Source organism: Falco rusticolus, chromosome 7, assembly GCF_015220075.1.
Source record: "Falco rusticolus isolate bFalRus1 chromosome 7, bFalRus1.pri, whole genome shotgun sequence".
NCBI classification, from domain to species: Eukaryota; Metazoa; Chordata; class Aves; order Falconiformes; family Falconidae; genus Falco; species Falco rusticolus.
In genome coordinates, this window is record NC_051193.1 from 64,523,774 (window position 1) to 64,542,552 (window position 18,779).

General features: G+C 41.6%; 1 protein-coding gene across 14 annotated transcripts in view; it reads left to right on the top strand.

The window, feature by feature from the left end:
- Nucleotides 1–18,779, top strand: part of GPATCH2L (G-patch domain containing 2 like) — a 60,115-nt gene that overhangs the window by 11,574 nt on the left and 29,762 nt on the right. For 6 of the 14 annotated variants that reach the window (XM_037393671.1, XM_037393669.1, XM_037393667.1 and 3 more), the window contains 5 exons: nt 130–209; nt 2,264–2,331; nt 3,226–3,280; nt 5,280–5,365; nt 14,290–14,381. In XM_037393671.1, the coding sequence (XP_037249568.1) occupies nt 130–209; nt 2,264–2,331; nt 3,226–3,280; nt 5,280–5,365; nt 14,290–14,381 (381 nt within the window). Of the gene's footprint in view, nt 1–129; nt 210–2,263; nt 2,332–3,133; nt 3,174–3,225; nt 3,281–5,279; nt 5,366–8,530; nt 10,875–14,289; nt 14,382–16,551; nt 16,983–18,779 lie in introns of those variants that run through there. The other 8 variants (XM_037393672.1, XM_037393674.1, XM_037393681.1 and 5 more) reach the window with 6 other exon arrangements.

Genomic DNA, 18,779 nt, shown 5'->3' on the forward strand with positions numbered 1-18,779 from the left:
ATCTGCCTCTTGCAGATTGAGAAACAAGAGACAGAGGATTGATTTGACCACTGAACTGCTTTTCCTGGTGGCTTTGTTAGGAAGAATCTTCTGTATTCATTGCTCAAATTTTCTGGGTTTTGTTTTCAGGGTTTCATGCTCGCCTGAATCGCCTTCCAGGAGCTGCTGCCCGTTGTCTCCGAAAAGGTCGGAGAAGGCTTGTTGGCAAGGTATTCCCTTTTGCAAGATGACAGTTTTGTATTTCCAATGCTGATCAGTCCTGAAGTACTAGTCTAAGATAGCATGTGAATTGTTTTTGCAGAAAGAGGCCCTGTACATTTTTTTGTTTCATGTATTGTTTGATTTGTTTAACTGTTTTGACTGTCAGAAGTTGATTGAATGACTAAGCGGATTTTAAGGTAGGTTTGAAGTGGCAAAGACAGTTGATCAGTGCTAAAAGCAGTATGAAAGGAGGTTTGAAGATGAATGACAGGAGGCATAAGTATCAAGAAGGTTTAGACAGAATGTAGCAGAAAATGATGGCATGAGACTTGTGCAGGCTCATAATCTGAAACTACAAGGGTAGAGAGGTGACTCAAAGGTGAAGGAACACCAGATTTTAGGTAGGGAAGCAGACTAATATGAACGGCAGCAAAGGAAGGTGGTTTTAGCAGTTGCATTTTTAGTGGGGCAACAGAAAAATAAAGGGGTATATGCAATAATGCAGGCAAAGTTACCCAGAGCCTAGGTTTATTATATGTAGGGCAAACAACAAATAAAATATTAATCCAGTTTCTAAAGGAATAAGCAATACTTTGCAGATGCCTGTCTAAAAGAGCGAGAGATACACCTGGTCATGTCTGGACCTTGGAGTATTGAGTGCTGCTGCCTGTTGTGAAAAAATGTTTCTGAGAAGGAAGATGTTGGCTGTGTTTGGCTTTTCTTTTATTGGAATGTGCTCTGTGCTTTTGAAAATACGGTTCTGAGCTGACTGGCTTTAGAAAGAGTCAGTTAGCAAGGTGTGTTAGAGGGGCCTGGAGTCTAGAGGAGCGTGACTTTCCTTCTGTTCAGTCACACTTGAAAGATCCTTGTTTGCCCCTTCTTTCTTCCACTCACCTTGCTGAGTTGTAACCAGTGTTTAAAATATGAATCCTCAGCTGGCAAGAGACTGGCTTTGGGTAGGGTTCCTCAGGCCACCTGCAAGTGGCTGGGCCTGTGGGCAGCACCTCTAATGATCCAAATGAGAAGGATAATATTTACTTGTTTAATTCATCTTCATCACCTTAAAGGGATCTTTGTCATTTGCAGCAGAGGTCACTGCTCCCCCTTCCCCATCTCTCTCTAAATTGTAATCATAAATAATGAGTTTCATTCAGAGCTCCCCGCCAGCGAGCTGCTAATTACCAAAAGTACGGCTTGTAATTTACACAGTAATAAACCGTAAATTTAAACATTACGGCACTTTAAGTTAATAATTTTCCTGCTGTAACAAATAGCCCATCTTTTACCCCTGCTGCTACAGCTCCCCCCAAACTTTGAGTGTGTTTTGCCTACGCACATGGTACAAACAAATCTTTCACCCTCATCTTCAGACCCTTACTGCAAAGTATATTTATTTCTTGGAGGTAGTTGCTATGCTGATATGACCAGCTGGTGCTTCAGTCTGTGTGTGTACGTGTATGCCAGCATCAAGCATATATTACAGGGCAGTGTCTCTCAGGGAGAAAAGGGCTTTCTAAAAGAACAGGTCCTTTCTACCAGGATTTCTTTAGTTGCTGGAGGTCCTGCTGCTGAATTGCTGCTTTCAGGAAGGGCAAAAGCTTCATGCATACTCCTTGTTTCATTCACTTGTGCTTGGTGAGTCCCCGTTGTTAGAGGGACAGTGTGATGTCCTGCCTCCCAACGTTTTTCTGGCCCAGCTGACCCCAGAAACCTGGAAATAAGCACTTCTTAGCCATTTCCCCTGTTCTGAACTGCATCCTTGTGCTGCATACTTTTTACTGGTCCAGTCCTTGCTGTGCCTCTGTGCAAGCAAGTATCATCACTCAGATAATAAAAACTAAGCCCCACAAAGAAAACTGGATGACTCTCTGCCATTCTAATCAGTTAAATCAGCTCAGCTGAGGTTCTAAAAGGAGAGGGTGAATATGTTTAGCTGAGAGTGGCCTGGGAAGGAAAGGATGTGGCCCAGGGGGGTGAGATCTGTTCTGATTGGCAGCAGCAAACTATTATGTCTGCTCACTGTGTGAGAGTGTGCAACCTTTTACCTGTCTTTGTGTTTCAGGAGACCTCCATGAGCACTCTGGGCACCGAGAGGCTGGGTCATATTGTTAGTGATCCACGCCAGAAAGAGTAAGGCCCTTAACAGTTGTTGTGTAGAACTTTGGGAGGGGAGGAGGAACTGTAGGGTCCTCTTCCCTCCTGGGGCAGAAGGGAATGAAGAGCTGGGTGGTAACTTAAGCATGCAGTGACCTGTGGAATGAGAGACAGGCTTCTACTGATGGCTCCTCTGTTTTCTTATTTGCAATTGCTGACTTCCTTTTTATTTATAAGGCTGCCCCAGTGTGTGGACATTGCTCAAATGCCCTTTTGGTTACAGTCAGCTTTTTCTTTCCCCCTCCATTATAATATGCCATTGCAATAACTGCAGATCTTTTGCACAGTATGAGAAGACTGAGCCCTATATGTTAATTTTTTAAAAAGCTTCTGTGTGGAGCCATGCTATGGGCACATACCCAGACTGCAGAAATGATGCTGACAAGGCAGCCACAAAACTGCTTTCTCTTTCTTTGGTGTTCTGTCTTCTTCCCCAATTAGTGTTTTTACATTGTAGTCAGCACCGGAAATAGCCATGGTGCCTATCCTTTGGCATCCCTGTAATGCTGTTCTCGTTGGGCAATGGATAAGTAACCTCTTGACTGTAGTGCAGTGGGTCCAGCCTTCACCAGCTGTTGATACCTGCTTTTCTTCCTTGGATCTGAAATTCATTGTTTTTAATATGACTCCTGCTGATTTTTAATCTTTCTCCTTCTCCCTCCATCTTTGTTCTTCCCTTCTCCTTCTCTCCTTACCCCCGACCCTCCTTCCCCCACTCTGTGTTTGTTCCTTCCTTGGCATTGCTCCCACCTGTCCTTCCAACTCTGCCTCCTTCCAGTTTTTGGTTACCATCCATGGGGAAGAGAGATCGCAACCAGGTAAGCTGACTCTGCTCTACCTTTTTTATTTTCTTGGTTTCCTTCTCTCTAGAAAGAACAAAGTGCTGGCTTCTGATTTCCCACACACTGTGGCCTGTGCACATGAGGTAAGGCAGCCCTGTCCCTTCTCATTTGGTTAACTGATATCTTCTGGGCTTTGAACACAATCCATGTCTTGGACATTATATTGTCTATTTAAATGAATAGCTCGGGAACTCCTTGTGTTTATGTCCCTGTTTCAGGTTAGTATAGGCTTTCCTCTCTGACAGTAAGTGGGAGGGAAAATGCCTCTTGGTAGGAGGAGGGAGCTTTGGCCTCTCGAAATTCCCTAAGAATTGGAACATTTTTCTCTTTTTAAATGGTTTGTTTTGCCTTGTTTAGCTCAGAGTCATCAACAGAGAAAGGGAAAAAGTTGGTGAGCTGATTGTAGTTAAATAGCAGCTGTAACAAGAAAATGTAAGAGGTGATAAGCAAGAGAAATAGGCATTCTTTTAACTGAAACTTGGGTGTGCACTTCTATATTCTCCAGTAAGTCTTCCATAGCTTCAGTGCTAGGAGGCTTTTTTACTTAAGATATAAGAGCTGGGGTTCTTAATAGCAGAAAGCAAAAAGGATCTTCCGTTTGAGCAGCTGTGTTATAAGTGTTCCTAGCTACACACACTCCCTTCTATTCCTTTGCGAGTTGGTTTTCAGTTGGTGAGCAGTACGATCGAAATCTGTTCTACCCTCCATGTAGCTAAAAATAAATATATGGCAAGAAATAATCTTCAGGCCTTTATGCAGTTGTGTATTTTCCGTTAATAAGAACATTTCACATACCACTTCTATATTGATAAAGGTAAGAATGATAACTACATAAGCTTTAAAATGACCAAAATGAATTACTTTTGTTTTTCTTAAATGAACTTGAATCATCTACAGAGGGTTACTGGTGATTCTCCCCTACTGTGCAGCTGCAATGTTAGTTTACTGACAGTAAACTAACAGTCCAGCTTAAGGAGAAGCTCCCTGATAGCAGCAGCTTTGTAGTGCATGGCGCCCCTTCTTTCTCAGAAAGGTTGAAGGCAAAAGCCTAGTAATGAGTTCTAGAGTTGCAGATAGCTTTTGTGACAAGTCCTGCTACAGCGGTGGATTATTCATTTGTCCTTATTTAAAAATGCATCAGTAATCCTAGTAACACAAGAAAAGCGTTCTGGAGATTGGCGTAGCGCTTTGCAAAGCAGATGGAAATGAATTTCCTGCTTGAGGTGTGAATTATAAATAAAGAGGAGATGCTGAATGGAAGTGTAATGCAGGTACCCCAGAGAAACTACCAGTCTAAACCTTCAATTTGCATATCGAGCAAAGTTTACTCCATGTACTGTTTGACTGCATTATTCCATTTTTGTTCTGACCTTTAAAAAAATATCTTAAGAGTTGTGTCTTCTACAGCAAGCTGTCTTGCACAGGTTTGATGCCTTCAGGATTTGTCTAGTGTATGTCTAACAGAGGATCCAAGATTAGCTTGACTATACAGTGTTTCAGAAATTTGTTTTAAGCTGTTTGCAAAGAAAGCTTGTGAGGTGGGTTGGGAGCAGGAGGAGCATCTCGCTCGCTGTGGAATGAATTGGCAGCTTGTTGTGAACTGAACCTGGTGGGCCTGAGTCTTCCAGGGGTCTGTTTCAGTGATGCATATGACCACAGGGAATATTTGAACTGCTCTGTGGGAAGTTCCATGCTTGCACCATTCATAACAGTGACTTTTCTCTCTACAATGTGAAGGTAGACAAGAGGCTTCCTGAAAGGGAGGCAGACTTTTTGCTCATGGTATACAGCAGTAGAGCACTCTGAGTGTGCTCTTAGTCAACAAGCATTTTTAATAATATCGAGGGAAAGAGGAGTGTGTTTATAAGGCTGTCTGTTGTGAGAAGATGGTCATGAGATTTGCTTTTGCACCTCATGGTAGCCTTTTGTCTGAAGTGAAAGTCAGTTCTGTAGTTTTACCCCTTGATGTGTCAGAAAGGTCGTCTTATACTGTGTGAATAACTAGGGAATAGATCCGAGCAGCTGTATCTGGAGACTATTTCTGTTAATGCTTTGCTTAAATAAAATCTCTTGACTTTCCAGTTCAATCCATTATCTCCTCTGTACTCTCTGGATGTGCTTGCTGATGCTTCCCACCGAAGATGCTCACCAGCACACTGCACTGCCAGGTAACTCCCTTGCTCTGCTCTGTTGGGGTGTCTGTCTTCCCTCCCATGGTTATCTTCAGTAGTACTGTGTGGTCTGAACAATACCCAGGGACCTGGAAGTTTCCTTAGGAGGCCTGTGTACAAACTTAGCACAAAGCATACAGATAAAATGCAGATTATTTGAGACTCTCAATACACCGAGTATATGAAAGAGTATATGACAGACAGGCAGAACATACTGTGCTTTTAGAAGTAAACGTGATCTGTTCTGGATTGTGCAGTAAGTCGCTGCGGGTCTGTTGTATAGGTACAAATGGGCATAGTATTGTTGCCCACTATTAAAATCTGAACAAGATGAGAGGGAAAGAGCTGACAAGCTTGTGTGGGTGACATGCTGAGACATTTTGTTATCCTGGGTGCCTAAAATAGACCCTCTGTGCAGACTGAGAACTCACCTGAGGTGACCTTTAATGGCTTGATATCTTTCTCTGTTGCTATAGCTGAAATGTAGATCTGGTCTGGCCAAATGTTGAGGTATATTTTGAGTCTGCGTAGTTGGGGTTAATATGCTATTCAGGCACCTTCTGCTGACTAATCCTAAATTAAATTCAAGTGTTGGCCTTGGAGGTGACTCCTGTTCTTTGCCGCAGGTGACTATCTAAAGGTAAGGTGCCCTTGAGCTCTTTCCCTGTGCAAGGAGACAAAGCCTTGTGTGGGACACAATTTCGCTTATGTGCTTGTACAGAGGACCAAATCTGAAAGAAACGTCTGGACTTTCAGCTTCATGGCTTTCTTTCCCTTGTTAATTAGCAAATAGAGCATGAAAAATGTACTGAGGTTGTATGTGTCTGAACGAAAGCTTGGCACCCACCCAACAAAGCCTCTCCTCCCACTGGCTTCTGCAGGGAATTTTTGTGATGTCGCACCATGACCTCATGCTGCTGTAGCCAGCATGTTAAAGCTGGAAAGGGGGAGGGAGGAAGAAATCAGCTCTTAAGCATTCAACTGGGTGAGAATAAAAAGAATTCAGAAGATTGGGCATCAGCAAATTGGTTCCTTTCCGTGCTTTTGCCCCACCCTGGGGATGTTTTGTGCCCGTGAAGTGAGAAGATTGATTGGTCTCCCCATTTACATCTAGGATAAACTTTCTTGTGCCTCAAGTGTTTTACTTAGTGCTCTAAGTAAAGTTTGCCTTCTGGAAAGCAGAGCTAGACAAATCCTGCTCACAAATTCAAACAAGGCAAAGTCTCTAAAATGATCTCATGATCACTTTATCATGATCACTGAAGATCCTTTCCAAAGCTACTGGGTATGGCAAGGAATTTCTGAATCTGGAGGGATCATGTTTACTTGGTTTTGCCAAATATGTAGTCTAGTTAATCAGTGAATATATGCTTGGTTCCTTCCTCAAGCGAACAGGTGACTGGTGTCCTGGAAAATACAATTCTTGGTGAATTGTTACAGAATGTTGGCAGAAGCCACCTATCCCGGAGGTGGCTGTGTTTTAAGTGCCTGTAGTTTGAGAAGGTAGTTGCTATTTTAGTCTGAAACGTGCTAAGAGTCTTTATAGGAGAAAGAAATAAGGAAACAATGAATGTGTTATGTGTCTCCATGTATGTGGCAAGGACTCTTCAAGTGTAAGGTGTTCATTTTATGTAAAGATGCTGCCAAGGGCACAGAAGGAAATTGTTCATTTGCAGAAATGGGTTTTTTGGCAATATCTGGTCTTTAGGTGCTCCAAGAGCCAAGCCTATTAGTAGTCCATTTTCTTACAGGAGGTTCAGGTGATCTCTGTAATCGCTGTTCAGTCATTGCCCTAGTTAACATCTTCCTCTTTTGTCGTGGATGGAGTCAATTCCAGTAGTTCGTGCTTTGGTAAGCTCCTAGCAGCTTGCACCTCATCCTGGAGAAACTCTTCTCAGAAATTTGTTGGAAGAGTGGTGGTGGTGACGTAATCCCTTGAGAACGATATGAAGTGTATTAGAGAAGAAACTGTCTTGATGTTGTGGACATCCAGTTTCTTCAACCTGATGCCCACCATGCCATGCAGAATTACCTCTCTGCTTAGTTTCTGCTGTCATGAATGTGTCCAATGGAGTATAGTTACCAGGTGGAGTCTTTTTCTCTCCCATGGAATTTTTTTCTTTGTCTCAGTGGTGGATTCGGTGCAGTTCATCTGGAAGACTGGTAACCCAGTGCTTCATTTAAGCAGAGCTGAAGGCTGGAATACTGAGCGCAGTTGGGGGTATTCAAAAAAGGCTTTTCAGTGTCAAGGAGGAGGTTCTATGTGGAGGGTTCCTTGGGAAGCCTTATTTGAAAGGCTGTATAAATTGTACACTACCAAGATTACCTTTCTTGCTTTATGTCTGTGATGAGAAGAGATTTCATTCAAAGTGTATGCACAGCACTGGGAATTTCACACCCATCATTAGAAGCCGTTTTGTGTGTGTGGTGACTGTTATCATTAGTGGTATAATTTTATTTTGTGAAGCGAGGAGAGTTTCCTGCTTTCTTGCAGTCCTCCCAAGGGACGGCTGGTGTATTAATTTGCTGTATTGCCTCCTGGCTGTTCCCAGGCTGTTTTTCCTCTTCATCATGGAATTTTTAATGGCCCTGCTGCCTCTCGGGAGGCATGCAAGGAAGAGTACCTCAGGGATCTCTTCCTTTTTTCACATGCCTATAATTACTCTCCTTTAAGAGCACAAAGCGTTTGCTAATCATGTCTTGTCTGTTAAGGTTTCGGCTTCACGATGCAGGCTCTTAAAAGCAAGCAAGTAAAGACTTGCATGGACAGCCCAGGTGATCCTTCCCCTTTTTCCCCCTCTGCCCATTTGCTTCTGTGAGAGAAAGGAGTAGTCTGAACAGAATCTTCTTCTTGACCTCCTTCTGCTTAAGATGATTTTGTACAGGTTCAAGCAGAATATCTTACTAGATTTTGGTTATTCAGTGGCTCTACCAGTAGGAAGATGTTACGGATTGTTGGTTGGTGGAATGTTATTCCCTTGAGGCAGGTTAAGAGTTTCAGAAGAGCCTAGAGCCAATGTTTCCCTTAAGTTTGAGTTTGAATAGCAGGTAGAATAAGAGAGGAAAGTAGAAGATAAATTGTCCCTAATGCCATTGATTGTTTGCCTAGCCTTGAAAATATGGCTGTGGGTGAAAAACTCAATTTAAATGGTCCCACTGGAGTTTGTAGGAAAAGTGGACCTCGGATGGCAAGTAGATGTTGAAGGTGGAGCTTTGAAGAATTGTGTTGGAGACACCTCTGAACAGTACAGATGAATTGAAGAAAATCGCTCTGCATGTCCTCTCAGTTAATATTAACTGTAAACCTAGAGTTCAGTTGGGTTTAGAAGCAAGTCCTGTGTCTTGCCTGGAACATGTTTTAAAGATCTAAAGGGGTGAGTGATCATCTCCTAGTAAACTTCCAGTTCTTTCATGCCCTGGATTTGGTGGTGCTGTTAGAGTAAAAAGGTCTGAATGTCTCTAATTCTAGTTCCAGCTCTAGAAATATGCTTGTCAAAATAAATCTTTTTCTTTCTCTTCTGTATCTGTGGCAAGATCCTGACATTTTTGCCTCTCAACCGAGCACATGGAAGTACAGGGATTGCCTGCAATGTCAAGCCTTTCCTGAGGCAGCTGAAGGAGTGAACGGATGTTCGCAATTTCATGCTTTCCCAATTGACCAGGACAGTATCCAGTTCATTCCACATAACCTGTCCACGTCTTCAGCTTCCTGGAATTGTCTTTATGTAAAAATGTCTGCTGCCGACTGCTTTAGGCATCTTTCTCCCTAGTATTTTTTTTTTTAAACACTTTTTTTTTCCATTTAGCTGGAGCACTTTCATGTCTTCCTTTGCTAAAGCCTGGCTAATATTCCAGTTGGGGATATAACTGAATTCTTCTGACAGGCATGCAATGAACAGCAGCTATCAACCAGTGTCACACGCAGTTGTCTGAGGCCTAATGCTCCCATTTTGGTGAATCCTAATTCTCTGGAGTGACAAATAAATTCCCCTTCAGAATTTTGTTTACTTGCTATTGCTTTCCTCGCCTATAAAACATGTTGCCATTATCAAATCTGTGTACTCGGCAAGTCTGGCAAATATTAGGACTCTTTCTGGCACACATATCATGTGATTCAGTATGAAAACAGAGAATGCAGTATATGGGATCACATCATCTTTGCTTAGAATAGTTACATGGAAAACTAGAAGAAAAAGTGTTCACTTCCATTTGCCACACACAGACTTTTAGGAATGGAATTGCTACATCATTAGAATGCTTACTTGGGGAACAGACTGCTTCTGCATGAAGACCTATGAGATTTGGATGATTTAAGATGTGAGCTGACCTGTTAGTGATTTTGGAATCTGAAAATGCGCTCTAGAAGCTTTCCCATGAGGCTCAGCAGGGCAGAGGAGACCGCTATGCACAGGAAATATCTACAGTGTGATATGATAGCAAGAACCACTTGGATGGATGGAGCTTTGGGCGCAGATTGGAAGAGCAACTTGTATTGATGTACATGTGTTACGTGCAGATCAGACTTCGGTGCCCAGCTGGTTCTGTAGCCAAAGAGAAGGAAGAACTCTGCTTTTACTGTTAATTTTGTGAAGCCACCATCAACAGCCTCAGGTAACACCTCGGGGCTTAGAGAAAGAGCCTTTTATTTGGCCTGTGTTTGCTGGGGATATAGTGTCACAACAGCAACAGCTGGATTGTGTGGCGTTTTAGTAGCAGTATCCTTGTTAGAAGGCTATCTCTGTTGAACATTTAATTTAACATGAGGATAATGGCATCCCTTGTTTATATGACAGTAGATTAATGGCTGCCTCTCACTTTCACTACATAATCCAAGTGCTTTACTTCCTATAAGGATAGGGCTAGAATAAAGATTGTCAGCAGAAAAGCTGGATGATGGGAGATTACAGCAACAGGCATACACCCCCAAGCGATGCGCCTCCTGCCTTCAAGAAGGCCATAGGCTGTCACAGTTACTTCTGTAGGGTCTTCTTGGAGACCTCCGTTGTGAGATAAGTTGTTTTTTACCCCAAATATTGAGAGAGCAGGCATCACTTCACAATCTAGGCTTGGTGCTGTTCAGTAAGGTTCCTGGTGGGCAGATGTCTGCTTGTGCTCTGTATTGTCTCCCCCAGATTGTACTGCCAGTCCTACTTTTCTGTTGAAGCCCTGTGGTAACTGTAAAATAGTGGCAAGCTCCTGTGACCCTATAGTCCAGCATGTGGTCACCTTGAACTGTAGGACAGAGATGGGAGTCTGGTGTATGCAATTACAGTTCCTTTAAAAAAAAAAATAGATAAATGAAGTCATAGAACAAATATGTGGAAAAGAAAAGAAAGGAAGCATTACTTCTGACACACTAAAACCAGTAATGAATCTCAGCTTTCTGCATAGCAAAGCCCACTTTTCCTCCAGCATGACCTGCATGCAGAATCAGGTACCTTAAGTATTATGTTAAGAACAAGAGACAAATCCATATTTCCTGGATAATTCCTTTAGCTTGTAATTTTTTAAAAAAAATAATCACTGTCAGAAAGACACTATAGACTTTTCTTCATATAAACCCATTTTTTTCTACATGTATGTAATTTTTCATTCACTGACTCCCAGCAGCGAGGGGCTGCAGTGTGAGTTGGATATATTGCAGCAATCAGCGCAGATGCGCTTTGGATCCTGCTTTGTCTCTCCAGGTGTGTTCTGCGTTTTCTCTTCCCAGGTTAGAATTTCAGTCCTCGCTAGACTGTAAACTAGGTTTCCACATTATTCTCTGGTCACCTAGCAGATCCAACTGTGACTGAACATTGTGACTTTGTTTTTTTCTTATGATCAACCAGCCATAGTTCAAAAGTTAACCAGGCAATTATTTTCTCATTACTGTTTGTGCAATGCTGGAGAAAGTATAGAAGTCTGGCGGAAGAGATTGAAAGCCGGTAAGGACAGAGTAAGTACCATTCTAGTTTCTCAGTTTAAGCCCATACCTTTCATCCCACAAAGCTCTGCCTCAGACTTCTTCAGAGGGGCTTGTGACAGTGCACAAACGTGCGTTTTCTGTCAGCCTTTCCTCTCAGCCCTGTTTTCTTCTACTTCAGACTCATTTTTAAACAGTTCAGAAGAGTTGTTAAAATTCAACTTTGGCAGAAAAAACTAATTCATGGTTGCAGCCTGTCAGTGAGATTTTCACAATTTATAGTTCAGCCTGTCCACTGCAATGTCAGGTGCTGCGAATACCCGTGACCTGACTTCCCTGGTGGTGATGCGTCTAGGAGTCTGCTGTTAAACTGGGATTCACCAATTCCGTTCTACCAGTATAGCATCTGTATGAGAGCTAGTGATTAGAAATTTAGATTGAAGTGTGGCATCTACCAAAAAATGCATGTTGAATAAATTATACCTCAGATAGCCTTTCTGTCCATGTCTTAATGAGGACTATCATCCCTGCATGCATTCTGCTCCTCTCTCCCCCAAGGTACCTACCACCTGGAGGTTCCCTGTATGCAGATTTATGGTGCCAGTAAAGTGCTCCAGCCACTTGAAACTGACACTTTTACCACCAGGTCGGTCAGAGCCAGTGAGTAATCAATAGGTTCCTGATTTACTAACTGAAGTGTGGGTGATCAATAAGGGATAAACCTGAATGAAATACATGTTACAGAGACAATTTATGACCTCTGAGCCTTTGTGTGTTGGAGGCAGGGCTGCTAGGTGCAGCATCCTTGCTATGAGTCTCAGCTGGAGTATGATTTGCCTGTACTTTCACTACAAGAAGGGATTTTGAGATTCTCCTAAGTTTTCTTTTTTATATGCTCTGTGTAACTGTGAGGTAAAGGTAGATGTGGTTTGAGAATGGAGCTGAGAGCCAGGAGCTCTTACTCAGAATCTAGCTGTAACATTTGTGAACTGGGAAAAATTGCATGACTATCTGTTAGAAATAATAGTGCATACTTCTTTCCTAGTCTGTAGTGATTCTCCACCAAGGATCAGATGCCTAATGTTGGTATAAGTTCATAAAATTAAAAAGGGTGCCTTGTTATTATATGATAAAATGAGTTGGATTATTATATATAATTATGTAGTCATCTAGTTAGTAATCTAATACTGTGTCACTGATGCAAAATAAAAAACCTGAAGTTCTACTTGATTGAGACTATCTTTTCCTTGGGCTATGTGTGCCTAAATGTTTCAGAATACATGGTAGAACCATGCTAAAATACTGTATAGCCGCTATCATAACCATGTATAAAAGCAGTTTTGAGGATATGCGAAGTCACTTAGAGGTTAGTCACTTCTGTGTGCAAACACAAGACTTGAATATGCAGTCTATAGGTGCGCTGGTATTTTTGAAAGCCTTTAGTTATATTTTCAGGAGGCTTCTGTGTCTGTGGTAATATTAATATGCATACCCAGATTTGAGAAATTGGCTGTCAGTGAAACAGCACAATTTAAAAATTTTCGGAACTATTCCTTAATGTCAGATTTAGACGACAGATCTTGTAGACTTCTTGTAGAACTTTTAAATTTTAGTTGAGAAGACAGGAAATGTAGATATTTCTTTCTTATTTTGTGGTTGTGCATTTGTTACAGGTAAGTAGGTAGACCCAGTAGCATTCAAAGAATTTATAGTCTTGGTTGGCATAGGAAATTTACTGTGTTCCCTACACTGTTGTGTGTAGCTGCAACAGCACACTTTGGTTTTGCATCAATTCAGTGTCTAAAATTGTCTATATTATAAATATGCTGGGTTTTTTTAGTAGATTTTTGGCATGCAAACATGAAGCTATGAACTTTTCCTTTTGTTTTCTCAAAGATTTCATTACTTGATGTTTGTAAAACTTTCAGGATTTTTTAAAAAGTCAAAATAACAAGCTTTAAAAACACAGAAGCTTTTCATCACTTGATCTTCAAAATGTATATGGTTCCAATCTTTACACCATGGAAGCACCTCACAGTCTTTAATGGATTTTATTTGCACTGTAGTTCTGCATTTTCCCCATCCGTTCTGATGCAGAGAGTGACCAAGGAACTTGCTAAACAAACTCTGTTACCTCAGACGAAGCAGGGATTTGAACCCAACGTCATTGCTAAATTAGCCATTTGTATTCAACGTGGATTGTATTGGAGAAAGTTCTCTGGTCTGCTGCCAGGACTGTCTGTTCTGAATTAAACTTCTTCCTATGTCTAGGACTTGGGGGAGTGCTCAGTTCAAGTCAGTCCCAATAATGCAGGTTTCTTCTTAACTGGCCAATGGTTGAACTGAAGTGGTCATCAGTAGGCTTCAGACTTCATAGTTGATATGACCAGGACAGATATGCCTTTCAGCCAGTTTACAGGTGCAGCAAGGCTGTATTTACCATAAGCCAGACTCAGCTGTTTTCACAGCACCTTGATAAGATAACCATAATTTTGAAAATACATGAGACAGTTTTGCATTCCTCACTTCGTGAACTTACTGCTGTAGTGGCAACAGTATGCATAGACATTTGGAATATAAGTACGTTCTAAGATGACTTACACTACTAAATAGGTTGCAAACTAATTTCTGAATAAGGGAGCAAATACGGAATTTCTTTAAAGAGCAGTCTTGCAGACATTTGGTAATGCTTGTATAGAAGTAAGGGTAGGACATGTGTCATATCATGGCTTGATCACATCTTTACTTACGCAAAGAGCTATTGTAAAGTTGATACTCTTTAAAGGCAAAGAAATATTTATTATTTGAGCAGTTTATGTGCGTAAGCTCTTAAAAGAAATGTGAGCATAATGGTATATTAACAAACAATGTGAGCAAAATTCCCTGAGAAGCTTTTGATTTCTGCTGTCTGCTAGTTGAGAAGCTCTTGGGAAGGTGAGAGTTGGAGGGTGATTGGCCAGAGTCTTACAGGAAGGTGATACGGAACAGAGTGTAATTTCTTTTAATTTCTGTATAGGCAAGCAAATGTACACCTGGGACCACCATGTTCAAGGGACATCAAGAGGAAGCGAAAGCCAGCTGCAGCCTCCATGTCCAGCCCAACATCAGGTAACCTGGATTTATTTGTGTGCCAGCATTTCTGAAGTCGTGTCCCTCTTGAGCAAAGTGCCAGAGTTACAATAGTTAAAAATAGCATTACCTAGATTTGAAATCTAATAGAATGTGTGAGGAAGGCAATGTGTGAGGGAGAATGTGGTTTTGCATAGCATCAAAAGCTGCCTACTAAAAACATCTTTGATGATGCAGCTATGGTAAGTTAATATAATTTACAGTGCTTCACTGTACAGTGGGTAATAACCTTGTTTCTTCATAAGGTGTTATGTCTACCATTCGTACGTTATGCAGTACCCGGTGATAAGGAGGTGATCAGTATACACAGTGTGTTGCTTCAGTGTTGGGCTGACGTTAGCTGGTGCCTCTGGTGCCGCTTTTCAGGGTGTTTCTAGACACTTTCACAGGAGCAGAAACCTGGCAATTTTTGTATTGTCGCTGGGTGAGACCACCTGTTCCCTGGGAGTTGTCTTACTTCTGTGGATGAAAATAGTCACCGTTTTCTTTTTCTTGCTCTGGGGATGTAGTGATTAAAATGCTCTTATTTTCATGTGGCATATTTTTGAAAAGTGATTGATTACACATCAGAATCTGAAAAAGTTTTAGTGTGCAGAACGCAGAGGGGTTTAGGAGACTTCTTTCTGGCCTCTCACCCTACGCTCTTTTGAAATACTTTGCCTACTATCAGGCACCCCATGTTCTTCCAACTAGTTTATTAAAAAACTCCTGTTGTAATCCAGTAACAAGGTGGTGGGTAAGCTGATGGAGAAAAATGGTGCTGTGAAAACAGGGGGGAAGGCCAAAGGAACTGATGATGAGTAGGAGGAATGAAGTTTGGGTTTCTTCCTTGGGCTGGTAGATAGACAGTAGAATAATGAAATAGGGAAGAAAGTTGTGCTAGCTTTCCAGACCACAGATCTGGATTATAGACTGTTCTGTATTAAAAAAAAAAAAAAAAAAAGAAAATCAGTAATCTGTTGCTCAGCAAAATTGCCATCTGTTATTGACTGTTTATTTAGGATTGTTTCCTGGCTTTTGAGTATTCCATGCTAAGATAGTTAAACATGTCTATAGCGAGAGGGTTAGTAAAATCATCTATCTGTAGCCACAGAATTTTAGTTTTGGGATACTATGTTTTCTTGGTATGAATGCTAGTGTCTCACTGTTACCTGGCCATTTATTTACGGCTCAGAGTGTATTCTATACTGCATTGCTGGTCGCTTTCTATAGGGAGTGCTTCTATTTCTATGCCTACATGTTTTAGAATACTATGTAAATTGTGCTTACCTGACTAGGCAAATTGTGTAGTGAACACTTCGTGGAAGAGTTGAATCTGCATCTGGAGTGGAACTCAGCACTGTAAAGTAGTACAGAGGTTTGAAAGGGCTTGTTTTGATTTGTTGTTTTTTCTTTTTGTTTGTTTGGGGTTTTAGGGATGGGGGAGAGAGAATTAGAGTATGTATTACAAGATAAGGAAGGAGAGTGTAGTTACTGGAATCTGGACAGGATGCTTGTGCTGATCATCAAGAGAAAAGTGCTGCAAGGTCTTTAATGGTCAGAAACGGTAAAGATCTCTTCTTTAGACCCTCTTGAGAAATATCCCCAGCACAGGTAACAGCTGTAGGGCAGGGTTTGTTACGATACTGACTTGCAGAAAGAAACATTTATGATTGGGTAACTCAAGCTGTGTCCTAGCTGACTTTCTACAGCAGTCTCCTGGTTGCAGCTGGAGCACAACCTGGGCGTGTAATTTGGAAACTTCAGAAAACTGATATTATTTCTGTCAAAGGTGATCTGACTGTGGAATTAATAATTCCTAAACAAATACATAGGATTACTCTGCAATAATGTAGAATTAACTGAAAACTCTTATGCTTGTTAGACATTGATGAGATATAGATTTTTCTCCCTTGCCATGCTTTTACACGCCCCTACATAAATGTCTCATACTGAGGTCCTCCCGTACCTGAGAAACTGTGGCAGCCTCATTTTCTCACTACAGAGGTGTTTTATGTTTGTGGTGTTTTACTTCTGCAAAAGATGAAACATGGGTGAATCAGAATGCAGGCCTGTCCCTGTGACTGCAGGTACACAGTGTGCTGGATTTCTTCACCTTTAAATAGCTCCTTAGCTGAGTCCAACCACTCTCGTCTCACTTGTTGACCAGGTCCTGCTTCAGTGATCTTCTTTTTGCAACCTGAGTGCCCCATGGAGGTGAAGGACACAGCCTGAGCTGGCTCCATCAGTCAGCAGAACAAATGGGCTTGCTCTGCCGAACATCGGGCCATCTCGGATTCCACCTCTTTTATAGAGATGAGTGATGAAGAGGGGCTCGTTCCGCTTTGCCGCTGTATTAATACACATCAGGGGCCAGCTCCCGGCACTAAATCACGCTACTGCATACATCTGTTATCGGACTCCTCACCAGTGTGATGAACAAGACTGCAGATAGAGGCTTCCTCGTGTCATTCTTTATAGGATTTTCCTAAAAGAATAAATAGCTCAAATCTCTGCCAACACTCTCCCCTGTCATTGTGATGAATTTAGCTTCTTTCTTAAACATGCAGCTACAAATCTTCCTCTGTCGCCTCATCCCCCCCCCCCCCCCGAAAGTTTTGAGTTGAATTTGGCTGAAATCAGAAGATGCTAATGAAAGGCATATGAGATGTGGATGCTATCTCCCTTCTAGCTGCAGGAATGACAGAAGGGAGCTAGAGAGATGTTTATTTGGGAGCCAAGCAAACTAAGTTTATTCCACATCTTCTCATGTACTTTCATGAATGTGAGTATTTTTGGGTTCTGGGAAGGCACCTTTTGTCAGAGGCCCTTGTATGAACATTAAAAAGCTTGCATTACTGTAGCAGAAGTGCCTAGGTCTCTACTGTATTATTGTAGAATTAAACTTCTGGTATTAGTCCTGCCCTTTGAGGCTCTCTGGCCTAAATATCATAACAGATAGCTGTTAAAGAATGGCATTTTGGAAAAAGGCCTGGCTGTCAAGAGCAACAAAAAGTGGGTAGAAAATTCAGAATTCATTTGCACTTCAGGAAGCGACTGTAATCAAAATTAAGTTGAGCAAACTCACATAAATGTTGAGAGAGATTGAAAATGAAAGTTAGTGCTTTCCATGCTACACAGTTGAGCAGTGTATGAGCCCTAAAGCATGAGGCTTTCACCAAGTAAGAGCAAAAGTCTGTCTGGTGTAGTTTGGCAGTAGAATAAGGAAATCTGAAGGAAGTAAGACTAGCTGTACTTAATTAGACCAGAATTTCATTCAGTTCGGTGACCAACAGCCGGTACCTATGGAGGAAGAAAGTCTGTAGTGATAAAGGTCCTTCCAACTTGATCTAAGTGATCTAAGACTTCGGGGCTTCAAAAGGCATGGACAGTGTCCTTGTGTTTAGTTACTTCCCACTGCAGTGCAATAGATGTGGAATAATGTCCCCAGTGGCACAACAGAGATTGTCTGAGAAATATGTTATTCTTTTGGTAGTTATTCTCTGGTTTGAAAGGGATTTTGTGAAGACTGTAGTGTCTTTTGTTTGTCAGAACAGGCCACAAGTATAGATGGTTGTGAAATAAATGGTGAACAATTGTCCAGCTTTGCATTGATGTTTTTAATGTTTATGTGGTCTGGTCCCCTATGTGTAGCAGTGCACATGGTAACTGGCATCCTATTTGGGTACTACAATGAGCCTTGGGTAAAAATCTTCATAAATCGATTTTGTCTGCCTTGGCATGTATTTGCACTTAGCTTGTGAAAAATAATAATTTCTAAAAGGTGCTAGTTTAGCAGCCTCTGAAACAGCATATCAGAGAACAGTCTGATGGGTAGTAATAATTTGGTGAATTTTCCCTCTCCTATATTTTGCTGATGCATTCACTCTTTGTCGTAGCATGGTGGTACCCAGCAGCAAGAAGCCCGTTCAGTCCTTTGGTTTTTTTTCTTTTTATGAGCAAAGATGTGGGGAGGCTGCTAGCAAGGGGCCCATAGTGTAGTACTGGTGGTGTTTATTACTTTAGAGGGCTTTGACTTTTTTTTTTTTTTCATATATGACCTTCAGAAGGAGGAAGTTGATGAGGCTAGAGGTAAAATATGCGATGTTCTGGTGTCAGCTGTGCCATTGTGGTTGTATGGGAATGACTCGCTGTTTTGGATGTACAGAGGCAGGATTGTTGGGGTTCCAGATCTACTGAGTGTGGAACCTCAAGCATTGAACCAGCTTTTTATTTAAACTTCAAAGCAATCAGTCCTCTAGTTGAGGCTTGTTACAGCCTCTTTATCCTTCACCCACTACAGAGCAGCAGACACAACTTGTAATAAAAACACACAAACAACTATTATCTATTGTGAGAATACAATGAAAAAGACATGTGTTTCGTACTGAAGTAGTT